This window comes from Pleurodeles waltl, chromosome 10 (genome assembly GCF_031143425.1).
Source record: "Pleurodeles waltl isolate 20211129_DDA chromosome 10, aPleWal1.hap1.20221129, whole genome shotgun sequence".
NCBI classification, from domain to species: domain Eukaryota; kingdom Metazoa; phylum Chordata; class Amphibia; order Caudata; family Salamandridae; genus Pleurodeles; species Pleurodeles waltl.
The window spans coordinates 1,004,726,045-1,004,740,505 of NC_090449.1; the positions used below are offsets into that span (position 1 = coordinate 1,004,726,045).

The 14,461-nt window shown below is 42.6% G+C and overlaps 1 protein-coding gene across 4 annotated transcripts in view; it reads left to right on the plus strand.

Moving 5' to 3' along the window:
- CLCN5 (chloride voltage-gated channel 5) overlaps positions 1 to 12,304 on the plus strand; it is a 214,621-nt gene extending 202,317 nt beyond the window's left edge. For all 4 annotated transcript variants that reach the window (XM_069211865.1, XM_069211866.1, XM_069211868.1 and 1 more), the window contains 2 exons: positions 4,944 to 5,160; positions 11,893 to 12,304. In XM_069211865.1, coding sequence (XP_069067966.1) covers positions 4,944 to 5,160; positions 11,893 to 11,983 — 308 coding nt within the window. In that variant the 3' untranslated portion in view covers positions 11,984 to 12,304. The remainder of the gene's footprint in view (positions 1 to 4,943; positions 5,161 to 11,892) is intronic.
- Positions 12,305 to 14,461: the final 2,157 nt, after the last annotated feature.

The following is a 14,461-nucleotide window of genomic DNA, read 5'->3' on the forward strand; positions in this document are numbered from 1 at the left end:
CGTTGAGCTGGGGCACTCATTAGTCGGTGTCATTGATGTCTTTCATATGGGACCTACTCATAAAGCGAATCGTAAAAAGGGTTCCCTTTATATTGGGAGCAAAGATATGGGGCCCCCACGCTTCAAATAAATAGAGGCCTTGGGGAGGAGGGGGGGGAACAAGGCTGGATGAGTAATGAGGGGCTGTCGAGTGGGCCTATGTGCTGAAGACTGATTTTTTTTATTGTTTGTAGAAGCTCAATACAAATTTACAATTTGAGTTGGGCAGGTTCTGACCTTTGCCCAAAATTATCAAGGGCCACCCATCCTACCTGGGAAGAATTCCTGGGCGTCTATCTCAATGCCCTACAGCGTCAGTTAATTTGGACCTCAATAAGTGAGGGAGACTTCTTTTCAATAGGTAATAGTTACTAATTCAAGATTGCCTGATGACCAATCCCCAGACACTAGCACCACCATTCTCTCTGTGTGAAGTGAAAGCGAGACAGTGGGATGCAGCTCTTGGACGTTCATTTGGAAGAGTTAAAAAAAAAGTGACAAGCAAGGGAAGATTCCGCCTCACTCATTTGAAAATCCTTCATTGCGCTTTCCTTACCCACAAATACTAGACAAAATATTCCTACCAGGTCACAAGAATGTCCAACGTGCCACTACAATGGTGCAGTTTCCTCTATATGATACGCTTATAGCCAGTTGTCAGGAGATATTGAATGCAGGTAACAGACTCCATAAAAGACGAAGGAAACCTGGTTACCCACTCCATTGTATGTTGCATACTAGGTATCCATCCTGAAGACAGAAAGAACAACCGTTACAGATTGTTTTGTTGTGTTGTTGCTGCTGAGGCAAGCAGAGGATAATGATGTACTGGCTAGAACCACTTGGCCCTCCACTGAATCTCTGGAGGCGAGATTCAGGGCAATATTTGTTGGCTGAGGAGATTTGTGTGTCTGTGATGAAAAAGAGGACTCCATGACAGCATCCAAGATTGGCGGAAAACGTTAGTCACATTAATTTGGGGGTGGAGTCTGAGAGAGACACTGATCCTCACAGGAGGAAATCTGAGAGATGAATTCTGAATGTAAGCCCTGGTGTGGATTTGATAACCGGTCTAGACCACCGAGTTGCTGAATGGGTTTGCTCTATTCTAAACCCTTCCCTGTCCACAGGTGTTATTGTCTGTCTACCTTTAAAGAAAACAATGTGATTAAAAAAAAAAAAAAGTCTTTGAGGAAAGAAGCTCTCTTTTTTTTTTTTTTTTTTTTTTTTTTTTTAAAGTAATAGCCCCCGGTCAAAAGTACTAGACCAGTGGTTCCCAACCTGTGGTCCGGGGACCTCTGGGGGTCCGCGAAGCCTTCTCAAGGGGTCCACGAGAGCCTAGAAAATTAAGAAATATTAACAAATATTGACAAATTAGGTCCCCAGCTTCCAGTAATGACTCAGACAGGGGTCCCCTGATTCCCATGATGATTCAGTGGGGGTCCCTGGGTTCCATTATTGTTAAAGTGGGGGTCCACAGGAATCAAAAGGTTGGGAACCACTGTACTAGACTACAGTTGTTTCCTCAATACCATTTCTTGAATTGCTCTGGCATTACTGTTTGGACTACTCCCAGCCCTCAGGCCTTTAGCCAGGGGAAATGGCTTTCTGGCATTTTCTACTAGTTCATGTGTATCCTTCTCCGTGCAAAACGATGGACAAGCATTTTGTTCAGTCTCACCTTCTCAGTCAGTGTGGCCAAGGTAGCTTTTCCTACTTGGTGCTTGCACTCCTCTGATGAGTAGTAGACTTGACCTGTCCTGGAGATTAGCTACACTTTGTAGTATATGTTCAGCCCAATGCATCATATAGAGTTTTCATATAGTTTTGCGTATGATGGCATCTTGTGTAGTTGCTATCCCTTGCCAGGCTCAAGATGTACCATTAAAACTAATATACCTGTAGTATCAGAAACCTAGCCTTTACTTGGCATCCAACCTAAGTATGCCAAGATATTAGACTTGAGGGGCTCTTGATGGACACTCACCTTTCCTCTCGCCTCAATCAAGATGGCCACTAAATATGGACTCTTCATGATGTAGTTTCAGAACACCCATCGACTCTCTAGGGAAGTGTGATCTCTGGCCATTCAATGAAAAGCTGTTCCACGTCAGAATATTAGTGCTGAAACATTTTTCATGGCCTGAAGGCTCTTTTCCCCTCTGTAGGGGGAGAAGTGTACTGGTGTCCATCCCGAATACCCAGTTATGTTCTTCATCAGTGTGAAAGGTAGTGTACTCCTCTGACCCCTACAACCTCCAACCATCACGTTCTCCCTCAAAGTGCTGCTGGAACTGTGAGGTGTGATGAATTGTCAGACCAGCAGCCTCTGTTTCTAACCTGTGCCTTACAGCAGGCGGAGCTGCACCAAGTGGATCCACTCCCTATTCTTGAAGTGTGATGGTGTGGCTTGCTGGACCTTGGTGTTTTCATATCCGAGATAATCTCAAGCATCTGTGGTGCACCTCATGGAGGTATTTATGCCTTCACTTTCTAAAGTTTTGCAGCAGTTGAAGTGTGTGGTAGAGTGCTACATTCTTTCTCATTGCCCCAACAGCTTCTCGCTTCTCAAACTGTATTCCTGGTCAGAGACTTCTCTCCCTGTAGCAAAAACTGATGCCTTCAAAACTAGCTGGGCCTTTCACTCCCCTTGTCATCAATGAAATTGGCTGCCTTATTCCGGAGTATCTACCACTTGTGAAACTTTGAGATTAATCTTGTTAAGAAGACAGACTCCTTTCATGCTGACGTCAGTACAACAGCACATGCCACATGTTCTGCCACTGGCCTTGCTCAAAGAATATTATTCCTTGCTCTTCTCATTTGTGCTTTTTTTTTATAAAAAAAAAATATATATACAGTTTCGACCTACTCACTAAAAGTTCAGATTATGAACAGTTTGTAAAGCTAAAATGATTCGAACTGCACTTGAAAAGAATAAAACCAAGACTGGAACACTAGTCACTCTTGTGACACTCGCAGCCAGGACATTTTAGCCAACATCACTTTGCTCAGTATCTGTTTTAGGTCGTTGTTTTTTTTATGGGATGAGTGGAAAGTGTTTTCCATCATATAGTGATGGACTTACTCACTTTTACTGCACTTGTATATGTAGGATTAGAAATTTTAGAAAAACATTAAAGCTCTGATTTTCCAATAATAGAGATATTGGTTTGCTTCTTCACTTACAATAATGCATAGGGTTAGGGAGTCAGAGTTTTAAAAATGATTTTAATATACTTTTCATGGAAAGTCTGAACTCGATCCAACGCCTTCTGTGAAAATGAGGGAGTTTGCTTTCACTTTTGCATTACTCACTAAGGCCCTCATTGTGACATTGGTGGTCTTTTTGGAAGATCACCATGCTGGCGGCCGCCAAAAGACCACCAGTGTTGGCGGTCCCACAGCCTCCGTATTACAAGTCAGAGACCGAAGACTGCCAGATTACAGCCACAAACCCAACACCGACAGGTCGACCGAGGGCTGGAGAGAAGCAGTTCCAGCACCGCCATGCTGCAAGGACTCCGTCTGCCATATTACGAGCAGTAATATGGCACAGTGGTGCGGCATTGGCAGGGGAAGCGCCGACATCCACTCCCTCCCGGACGACCTTTTTGACGTGGGCTGTATGCGGCCCAGGCACGTAGGTTGAACGACCGAAAGGGGTGTGTTGGGCACGTGAATGTGTGTGGTGTGCGTGTATGTGTTCAAGCATGTGTGTGTCAGAATGGGTGTGCATGCATGTGTGGCTTTATGCATGATTGGATGGGGGGGAGTGTGTGAATGAATGTGGAGGGGGATGTGTATGAATGTGAGGGGGGGTGCCTGTGTCAGTGTGAGAGCGAGTGAGTGTGTTTGTGTGTGTGTATGCATGCAGTCGGGTGGGGGGATGTTTGCAAGTGTGTAGACAGGTGGGTGGGGGTGTGCTGGTGACAGGAATGGATATTCTTGTCTCCGGGTGCGTTACTGCCAGGACTTTTGTGGCAGGGCGACCGCCGCGACAAGCCTGACGGTTTGCTGGCTCCTAATACGGCCGGAAGTCTTAGGCCTGCCGCCGGCCCAGAGGAGTTCACCGCCTGTCCGGGCGGTCTGACCGGACCGTCAGGACTGGCGGCTTTGTGGCAGTTTGGCTTCGGACAAACCACAAGACTCGTAGTGCAACAGTCTTTACCACCGGGTCCGCGGTGGTTACACTGCAACCACAAGTATGGCAGTCTTAAGACCGCCACACTTGTAATGAGGCCGAAGTCTTTATCAAATCTCTTAGCGATTTCAAACTCTTGAATATTTTCCCTAGCGTTGTACAATCGATTGTCATGTATAGATTTGACATTTATCACACAGCTTCAAAAAAGTTTTAACCTAGTTATGCAAATCTTGATGTATTATTTCACACTGCTACAGTTGTTCGTGCTTTTATCCTTCTCTCCAATTTTAGTTTTTTTGGAGTTTGCACTGGATTATTATTATTTTTTTAATTTTGTGGATTTTAACCAGCATAATAAACCTGTATTTTTGAGGATGTTTGCCTTCACAAAGTATTAACGTGGTATAGTGGAATTATGAATGTAATCACTGTGCTACATTTAAACATTAGACTTCACACTAGTTTCAGAAAATGGTGATGCCTGCTCTGTTGTGTGTAGTAAACCTGCAGGGCTTGTACATTGGTGACATTGTATAATTTGAATAGATTTCAAAGAAGTGAAGGATTTGTGACCTGAATGGCTCATTGCATTCAAATATATTTTTCACTGTTTGTCCCATCAATATGCATATTCTCTACCTCAGTAAGATATGGCTAAAATGGGTGACTATTTTGGGGGAAATTGATACACTGCAGGAAGAGTGGTGTATTTCTTACAAATTGTATTTACTTTAATGGCAATTTTCTTTTTTTCAAGAGCGTGCACGTAAAAAGCAAGACGGCGTTGTGAGCGCATCATCTATTTATTTCACTGAACACTCTCCTTCACTGCCCCCAACCTCGCCACCCAGCCTGAAACTGCGGAGCATCATGGATCTCAGCCCTTTCACTGTAACTGACCAAACTCCCATGGAGATTGTAGTGGACATATTTCGCAAGCTGGGACTACGACAGTGTCTCGTCACGCACAATGCGTAAGTACCGGGAGCTTTAGCCCTGTTGAGGCAATCGAGGGGATTACAAGGGCTGTGGTTACACTAAAGTTTACTGGAATTCTTCCCTTATGAAAATAACATGTATTTAAGACATTATCTGTCTTAACCCCAGAAGTGAAAACTTAAAAGGCATGTTGTGTGCGCAACAGATATCCTGTGGTTAGATATATTTTCGTGGACTTTAGCTGAGAAAAATCTGACTGTTTTTTTGCTTAAATTGCTTCTTCCTTCCTTGACCATGCTCTGTTATTTTCGAGGCTTTTTGGCTCCATTTGTGGTGCTTTCGTGAATATTTGCGGGGTAGTAGTTAACGGTGCCTGGTCAGTGACTGCTGGTGAAGGGCTTCATTCAGGTGTGTCTTTAGCTTCAGAATTGATGGGACTGATGAGACCAGTCAGTGTGACCAGTACAAGGTCCAGCATCTACAGCACGGATCAGGAATGTTAATTTCTGTGTCTTCTCGGTTCGGTGCAGAGATGGATTTAAGTGCATCCCTTTAGGAGTAGGTGCTTCTGCGATGCATTGCGCTGTCATTCATTCACATGTTGCTACAGCCCTGGCATAGTATGTGAACTAACTGAATTCTGGTTCTGGCAGCGATTACTGTGGGACCGCAGTCCCTCACTGGTCCCTGCGACTCATCCTAAATGTTCCTCCTGTAGTGTACTGATACTGTGGTGTACGGTACAAAACTGCCAAAAGAGGAATGTGAAGACTTCTAACAAGGGAGGTTACCGCATCTTGCCATAAAGAACAATTACGTCACATGTCTACCTACCAGTCGCCACTAATCTGTAAAATCCTATTTCCAAAGAGAAAGTTTCCTTCTGTGTTTTTTTTTTTTTTTTAATAAAGGTCTCACACCCGCACATTTCTGTGTGGCTTGCTTGATCGTAGTGCACTCGCCCGGGTAGATCTAATATCCCTGGGCACGCTCCACTATCCTAAGGATCAATAGGCCAGCGGGTTATTCCCTTATTATTTTTTTACTCGATCGATAGATTTAGGAGTTAATAGAGGAGGGGTGGGGGTTTAAAAATATCTCGCATTCTGTAAAATGGTTTGACATGTAGGTATGCCTCCAAACCCAGTCCCCATTGCTGCTGCCCTAAAGTCATAGCTAAAGGCAACAAAATTTAAAAAGATCATAGAGGACTGCTATTGTGGGCATTGTTTCTGAAGTGACTCGTTTCCCAGTCAAAACAGTTCAGTAATTCTAGATCTTGCCACTTTAACACCTGCTATCGTCCACTTCCTGTTGTATTTTAAACATGAATCTCTGCTGGGCCTTAGTTACTGTTTTTCGTTTCTGTTTTCCTGCTGAAGCAATAGACTTGCTACTTGATAAGTTCCACATAGTTCCTTATATTGCAATCCGCGGATATGAGGTTGTGGCCAATGCCGCTGTTTCTGCTGGTTTCACATTTGCATGCTCCAGTTAGAGGAAAAAGGTGTAACTGCCTTCAAATGAGAATTCTTCGTTCCGCGCAGTGAGCGACGCAAGGAACGAGGAATTCTTGTTCTGTCCCGCGCTGTCAGGGCACGGAAATGTAATCACCTTAACGGTAACTACTTACAGTTAATGACACCGGCCAGCCCCTACCAGAGCTTTTGGCAGCACATACCCAGCGAAGAAGCTTTTATGTGACACCTTCCTGCAAGAGCACCAGGAGGACCAGCGTGGGCGTCAATTCACCAAACTGCCGGGGGAGCGGAAGTGACATCACGCACCCTTTGACCTCCACTTTCGTCCACACACACTTACCCATACATACAAATTAACAGTTACACACACTTTCTCACATAAACACACTTTCACCCGCAGGCTTTCACACAACATATTAATTAAAACGCATTTTTGCTTACCTCAGCTGCCATGGAAGGACATACTCACATTTTTATTGCACTAATAGTGAATAACATTTTATTTTTCACTTGGTGTAATAAAACATTGAGAGAAAACAAACAGAGCGGAGACCCAATTGACGTCCATAAGGACGAGCTGAGACTGTGTTCCTAGCACTGAATTTGCCACCTCTGAAGCCAGGGATCGCAAATGCAATGACGGGGGTCGTAAATGGCAAGCCAGGGGTCGCAGCTGCGACCCCTAAATGATGTCCATGAGGACTAAGGTGGTTGTACTGCACACAAACTTCTCTGCTGGGGAAGTCTCTTTAAAGTGCACTGTCGGGATTAAATTACAACTTTCTGAAAGTCTGTTTCTCAGACGAGGTAAATGAAGTCTTTGCTTCCAAAATTCCCGCTCAGTCCAGATCAGTAGATAACAAGGCAAGAAAGGTTTGTAGGTGCTGCACAGTAATATTTTAGTGATGAACATCTCTCAATTTGTCTCTCTCTCGATCCTCTACCACGCTCCGTGGTTCCTCTACCACGCTCCGTGGTTCCTCTGAATCTGTTTAAAATAATTTCCATGGTGTGTTCTTTAGCACGTTTCATAAAAAAGTTTTCTATCATTAAATTATTTTCAGTTGTGCATCAGGAAAAAAAATAGACTTTGGAAGTGCACCTACTGATAGTTTATTTAATGATGTGAATAGACATCTACTTTTGTTCAGCCATGATTTATTGTCATTCAGAACTAGCACCGCTCTTTGAATTAGTATGTTCACAACGTTTATGCTTTTCAGAAAGAGCTGCTGTCCCATAATAAATGGTGGTTCCAGCTTTATTGGATGTTTTTTTACCATTCCATCTGTATATATCAAATTTTTTTATTTTGGGAAATTCTATTTGTGTTTATCCATATTTATTCAACATTTTTTTAAATATGCAGCTAAAACTAGAATATTTTAACATTTGACTAATAAATGTACACCCATGCGTGACAGGTCTCAATGCTATGAATATCCACAGCTTATAAATCAACTTAGATCAAAATATGCACATTGTTGTAAAACTCTTGTGCACATCTAAAGGTGTTTCAGCCTCAATAGGAAGCGTTCTCTCATTTTTATTTTGTTTAGATCTTACCTGTCAATCCGTACAGCTGTTGGCGTGTCAGTCATGCCTGACAGCATTCAGAATTGCTCAAAATGCAACAGAATGTTTGTTTTTATCCACATTACCAGCTTCTTTCCATAATTAGTAGAGATTTCTCGTTATAACCCTGTCGAATCTCCCAAAGTTGCTCAGTCCAAGGAGGTACTCAATTTACCTCACTCTGCTGTACATCAGCACTGCAAACCTTAGGACTCCCTTGCCCAGCCTGTATTGTAGAACAGTGGTTCCCAATCTTAACTTCTGTGGACCCCACTTTATCATTACTGGAATCCGGGGACCCCCACTGAATCATTATTGGAATCCGAGTACCAACTACCGAGTCATTACTGGAAGCAGGGGACCCTGGCCTAAACATTGTCGAGGACTTAAAACACGAACCAACACACAAAAAATACAGAAACAAGCATTCATCAAACACGTACACAAAATAATAACACATTTCATTTAATTTGCAAACAAATATAAATAAAAAAAAAAAAATTTTAATAAGAAGGCTAGAGCTTTTCTAAATTCAATGGAAGCCTCACATCGTCCATACTGTATTCTGTTTGAGGCACCTGCACTGCTCCCACGAATCAACCGGAGGATACTAATTAAATTTTTAACCTTCAAATTCCTTGACATTTACAGTACGTTTTAAAATTTTCTATTGTACATTTAGTCACTTTATTTATATGCATTTTATATATCTGTTAAAATTATTTAATTTTCTAAGCAGTCACGGACCCCCAGAGGAGACTTCACAGACCCGCAGGGGTCCCCAGACCACAGGTTGGGAACCACTCCTCTAGAAGATAGCTTCTTCCATACGTTAAAATTAAGCCCCAAATGTTGGTGGCAGCAAATAAGTGTGTTCCCCGGGTGCATTTGAAAGGGGGGGGGTGGAAGGTCCCTTTCGAAATAACCTTCTCAGTGCATTCCAAGTTCTCCACCACCTTTCTATTTCTTTGTTTTTAGGTTTTTGTTTAAAGTGTATGTCAGTAACTACAAAATTTGCATGTACACACCATGCTGAGTTATCTTGTCCAGGCTGTGAATTCAGCTAACGTGTTTAATGTCGCATATGCATTAGTGGCGTGGTTTTGAATGGGTGTGTGTGATATTTACAGGATGTATTTAGTGAGGACAGTGCACGCATATGTTTCTGTATTTTTTAGAATGTCGTACTGAATTGTATGCCTTCTTTGTTGAAGAATTTAATTTATCTTGGATCTTACGTGTGATGCACGTTTGCATTGTTCAACTGACGTGAATGTTTCTTTGTTATGCCTATGTTAGTAGAGTAGACGAATGGGCACGATGTGCACAGTGTTTATTACAGGGTGTGACTAAATGCTTGTCAGGGATTCGAGGGGCAGCTGTAATCCAGAAGGGTTTGAGCTGATAAAGGATTAACAGTTTGGGAGCCTTAGTTTCCCACGAGAAATGACTTCCTGTAGGAGTGAAATATCCGAGTTAAATAGTGAGTCCTCATAAACCTGCGAAAGCCAAAATAAAAGACCTAGAAGAGTGCTTAAACAATGACTCTCGCTTGCTGACCTCCTTACCTCTCATAAACCCCCCTGGTGCCCAACATATGGCCCTACTTGAGTCTAGGAGAGAATGCTGGTTAGTGACCTAGAATATGTTGAGCGGGCAAGGCTTGAACAAGACAATACTCTTCTGACAGCTCCTCCATATCCCCTCCGCTCACTGCCCCAGAGCTGCCTGTAATCTATATCTTTCTAGGTCTAGATGGGTACTAGTGTTTTCCCCTTTCTCTTAGGACTGCTGGTCTACCATCCAGTGCAGAGCCTCCGGGCTTTACTCTGGACCATCAGAATCGGGCTGCCTGAGGATTTGGTACCTCTAGAGAGTAGAGCACCCTGCATCTCTGGTTGGATGCACTTTGTGCCAGTGGTTTCTACTTTAACTTTTGCTGTCACTGGCTCTAGGAAATATTGGCCACAAAAGTAGAGAGAGAGAGGGACTATTAAAATGTTAATGACTTCTGTGGGTGCTATTCATTTATGTTGTGCTGATCTATCACCCTGCCCCCTTGGTGCCATTTAATCTCTTCCTCAGTAGAGCACCTCACTGGCCCCCTGGTCCTTCATAGGTACGGACAGGCTGCAGGATCTGATGCACTGCTCTCAACACAAGTAAACACTAGAAAAAGATTGCCAGTGCCCAAACAAACCCTTGATTTATTTTTGACTGACTACCTTTGGGGTTGCTTTTAGAACTATCTGTGCAACTGTGGTGGAAAGTTCTCCGAGTTGTTTTGGCGAAGGTTACTTTCCCTTATTATGCCATGGATGGGCTGTGAAATTTCCAGAGCACCTTTCCTCTTTTGCACATTGATGGTTTTATCATTATTTGAACTTGCAGCTGGCTCTTAAAGTTGCTAAGTATGTGTCTGAGGCGAATGGTAATTTGTTGTGTGCTTGTTCGCTTGCGGAGGCAGGAGAAATGCGTTGGTCATCTTAAGGGGAGTTGGGATGATTTTTAGCTAAGCAGATTAAAAAGCCTATTTGACCTGCCCTGAAATACTTTACTTTATAAAATGATTGCACATTTTCAGGGTTTTTACAACTAGTCTAAGTGTGTGGTTGTTTAAACCGTTATTAGCAGAGTGACCTAGCATGAACAGACTTAGAATTGTATAGTATCAATATCATTAATGCTCATTCCGGACTAAAAAACACCTTTCTGGCGTCTCTTGATTTGCTTTGATATACAAATCTTTTTTGGAGGTCGCAAACTGCTTAATTTGTAAAATCAGGACGTTTGCAATTGCAAAAAAACATTTTGTAGCATACAAATGCCAAATTGCCATCCTGTGTCTTGTAACCGAATCACAATTTGATTTAGCAATTTGGCATTAGGAAGGAGCGTGTTTAGAGTGTCCTGGCCAAACACAAAATCACAGTGGCATGTATTGATGTTCTGAGACCGAATTCCAGTCACAAAACATTAATATTTCAGCTCCTCCTCAAAGGAGGTGGTAACCTATTCACAAATTTGAGAATGTAAACAAAAATATTTTTAAAAGCAGCCAGTGGTTCCATAGGCCACTGCCTGCTCTTAAAAATGGAACTTAAATGTTTGTTTTTCCTTTTTCCCTTAAGGGAAACTGGCTGCATTAAAAAAATATATATATATATTATTTAAAAGTAATCACAGATATGGTGGCTTGCTGACTCTAGGAGGCCACCATCCTTGTGGTGGCTGTCATTCCTAATGGGTTGCAGACTGCAAAATACCTCATTAATATTCGTGCTGTAGGTTGAGTTGCGACCCACTATGAATCACTGTTTAATAGTTCAGAGTTTTCTTACATTAGGAATTGAGATTCCCTAATAGCTATTTGGTAAGAATGGCAATTTGGAAATCGGAGTTCCTAATTTTTGTACGTCCGGCTCCAAGTCCTCTACTGGGCTCGATTAACTGTATTTGTGTGAGGCACAGGATAAGTTGGAAAACATTTGTGGAAGGATAATTTTTGCACACATACTTCTCAGTAGGGTCTACTTCGAAAATATAACTGTCTTTTTGATAGAATCCATTAACTGACATGACTTTCACAAGCGCTGTACATAAATATAATCACACAATACACCAACAGGATAAAGTTCACAGTTATTCCAATGTGGTCGGTTCCATGAATTTACTAATTTTTTCTTTTTTCTGTCTTCGTTCCTTTTGCAGACGGTTACTTGGAATCATTACCAAAAAGGATGTATTAAAGCACATTGCACAAATGGCTAATCAAGACCCAGACTCTATACTCTTCAATTGAAATGAATGTCACACTTTAGTTATTTGTGCAAAAACTCCACCAACAAACTTTGTAAAAAAGACAATGGATTGCCAACGCACATTTTTAATAACAGGGCTATCACTGCGGTTACAGGAACTCCATGGAATGGGCTGAAGTTAATCATGGTTCGGGAAATTAAAATTTCCCCATTCCTTCTACTTGGTAACCAATTGCACTACGTAATCTGTGGAAGTTAATCTTCTCTGTTGAAGAAAATATTTTGCTATTGTTATTGCTTTTGTGAAGTTTCAACAATGGAACATTTTCATGAAGGAGTAAAGAAAAAAACATGCCGGACGATCTCTTGGTTTTGCATACTTTTTTCATAAATTTGAGATAGGGAATTTTTTTGGTGGCTGAACTAAGTCACCCTTGCTCAAAAGATACTAACAGGGGGCTAAATGCATGCTTTGAGAGCTTAGTCAGATGCTTGAAGGAAGGGACTAGATCTTGCAATAGAAATCACGCTTTGAAAAGTAATTTATTGTTCCAGAACCTTGTTCCTGAATCCCAGTCATCTCAGCATTTAAAAGTTCCTTTCCCCCTACGTGCGTCAGTGTTTCACACAAATCTGCATTAAATGTTGTTGCTGCATCAAGGTAAGCAAAGCCCACAGTGCATCTTGGTACTGCCCTGTGTCCCTGCACTGGCACATCAGCATTTTTCATCATGTGGTGCTGTAAATCACATGACATGCACACTTCCTCTACCTAGTGTTAGATTTGGCCTAATGCAACTTGTTTTTCTGTAATGGAGTGTTTTCAGTTTTGCCATGAATTGCGATACCACCTCGGAGACCCACAATGCACCGTGACACAGACTCCTTCTCAAATTGTTCTTTTCTGCCAATGAGTTTGGAAGTGTTATTGACTGCCCAATAGGCAGATTTGGATTAAAAGTTTTTTTCAACATCAGTGGACCTCATGCACCACAGATTTCCAACGTGGCACTAAACATAATGTTCAGGAATGGATCAAGCTGAAGAACCAGGAGCCAGGTTGTATATAAATGACTTTTTTTGGGGGTGGTGATGGATAATACTCCTTCTAAATTTAGCTTCGGTTGTAATAGGAAAATCTTGTTTTGGATCAGCACTGGGTCTATAACCTCTGTTTTCTGTGGGGCTACAACAAAAGTGCCTGTTAACTATGCAAGGCCTATCAATGAAGAATGCTGTTGGCACCAAAGGGGCAGAAGACAGTTGCACTGTGCTATCATGCAGTGACAAGACCCTACTTAGTTCATCACTGCATTGCCAAATACGTCATGGGTTTATTCAGACGGCGGTCAGGGGGAACCACCCGTTAGCCCAGGTCAGCAGGAGAGGAGAGCACACTGATCCTGAGGATTCTCATTCCAGAGGTCAATCGGCAACCACAGCCCACACCCAAGTCTAAGGCTTTACCTCAGGGTTCTGACCTCTACATCGAGGAGCAGCAGTGGCAAAAGTGACCTACTGGGTTGAACCCTTCTCAGTTCATTCCACTGAGGTTTGACCCTGAAGTCGCAAGTCCAAACTAAGGAACAAGCTCGTACCCAGCACCATATCATATCATATATCAGAGGAGTCTCCTGGAAAAAAGGCTGTACCTCCCAAAATAGTTACAGCAGATGCCATGATGTACACACCATTGAGTTGACACTCACAAGCTGCTGTGGAGTAGGAGGTTTGACTCTGAGATAGGCTTGAAGTTCAGGAATATCCCAAAATGTTGTTGATGTTGACAAAGACTTAGACATTTAAAATGTATTTTGGAGCCGAAACAGACACACGAAGAAGAGGAATTGGATCTAGCAGTGCCATCCCTGCCCGTTGCTCCGCAAATGACCATTTACCTTGCATGATACCCAGAACATGTCTATTTCGCCCTCCCTCACCCATATTTCCATATCAGGAGCAAATAGAAGGTAGAGGATGGGGATGATATTTCACACTGTCATAGAGTTGAAACCTCCAGGATGGTGAGCCTTTCGATCCATACCCTGTAAAGGCATCCCGCTTGATGAAATGTCTGCAAATCATGCAGTAATACTCTGGACAGTGCACCAACATAATACTCTACAGCAAAGCCTGGGTGACAACTTTCTTAGAGACTCTCTCAATACCACACAGGACTAATCAGTGTTTACTAATTCTCAAACCCTCGAGTTCTACAGAGAATTTGAAAGATCTAATGAAGACATAAGTGTTCACACCATGAGTAGAGAGAAAGGTTAAACCTGTCTCACATGACCTGTTTGTCTATCAAATGGCCAATTCCTCCAGACTCTTTGGTGGTACATACACAAGGAAAAGAGTGTTCGATGGCATATGTTGCTGCAGATACACATGTTGAGCACAGTCCGCTGCCTGGTGTTGGGCTCGGAGTATTACAAGTTGTTTTTCTTCGAAGAAGTCTTTTTTGGTCACGGGACCGAAGGACTCCTCCCTCTTCGGCTCCATTGCGCATGGGCGTC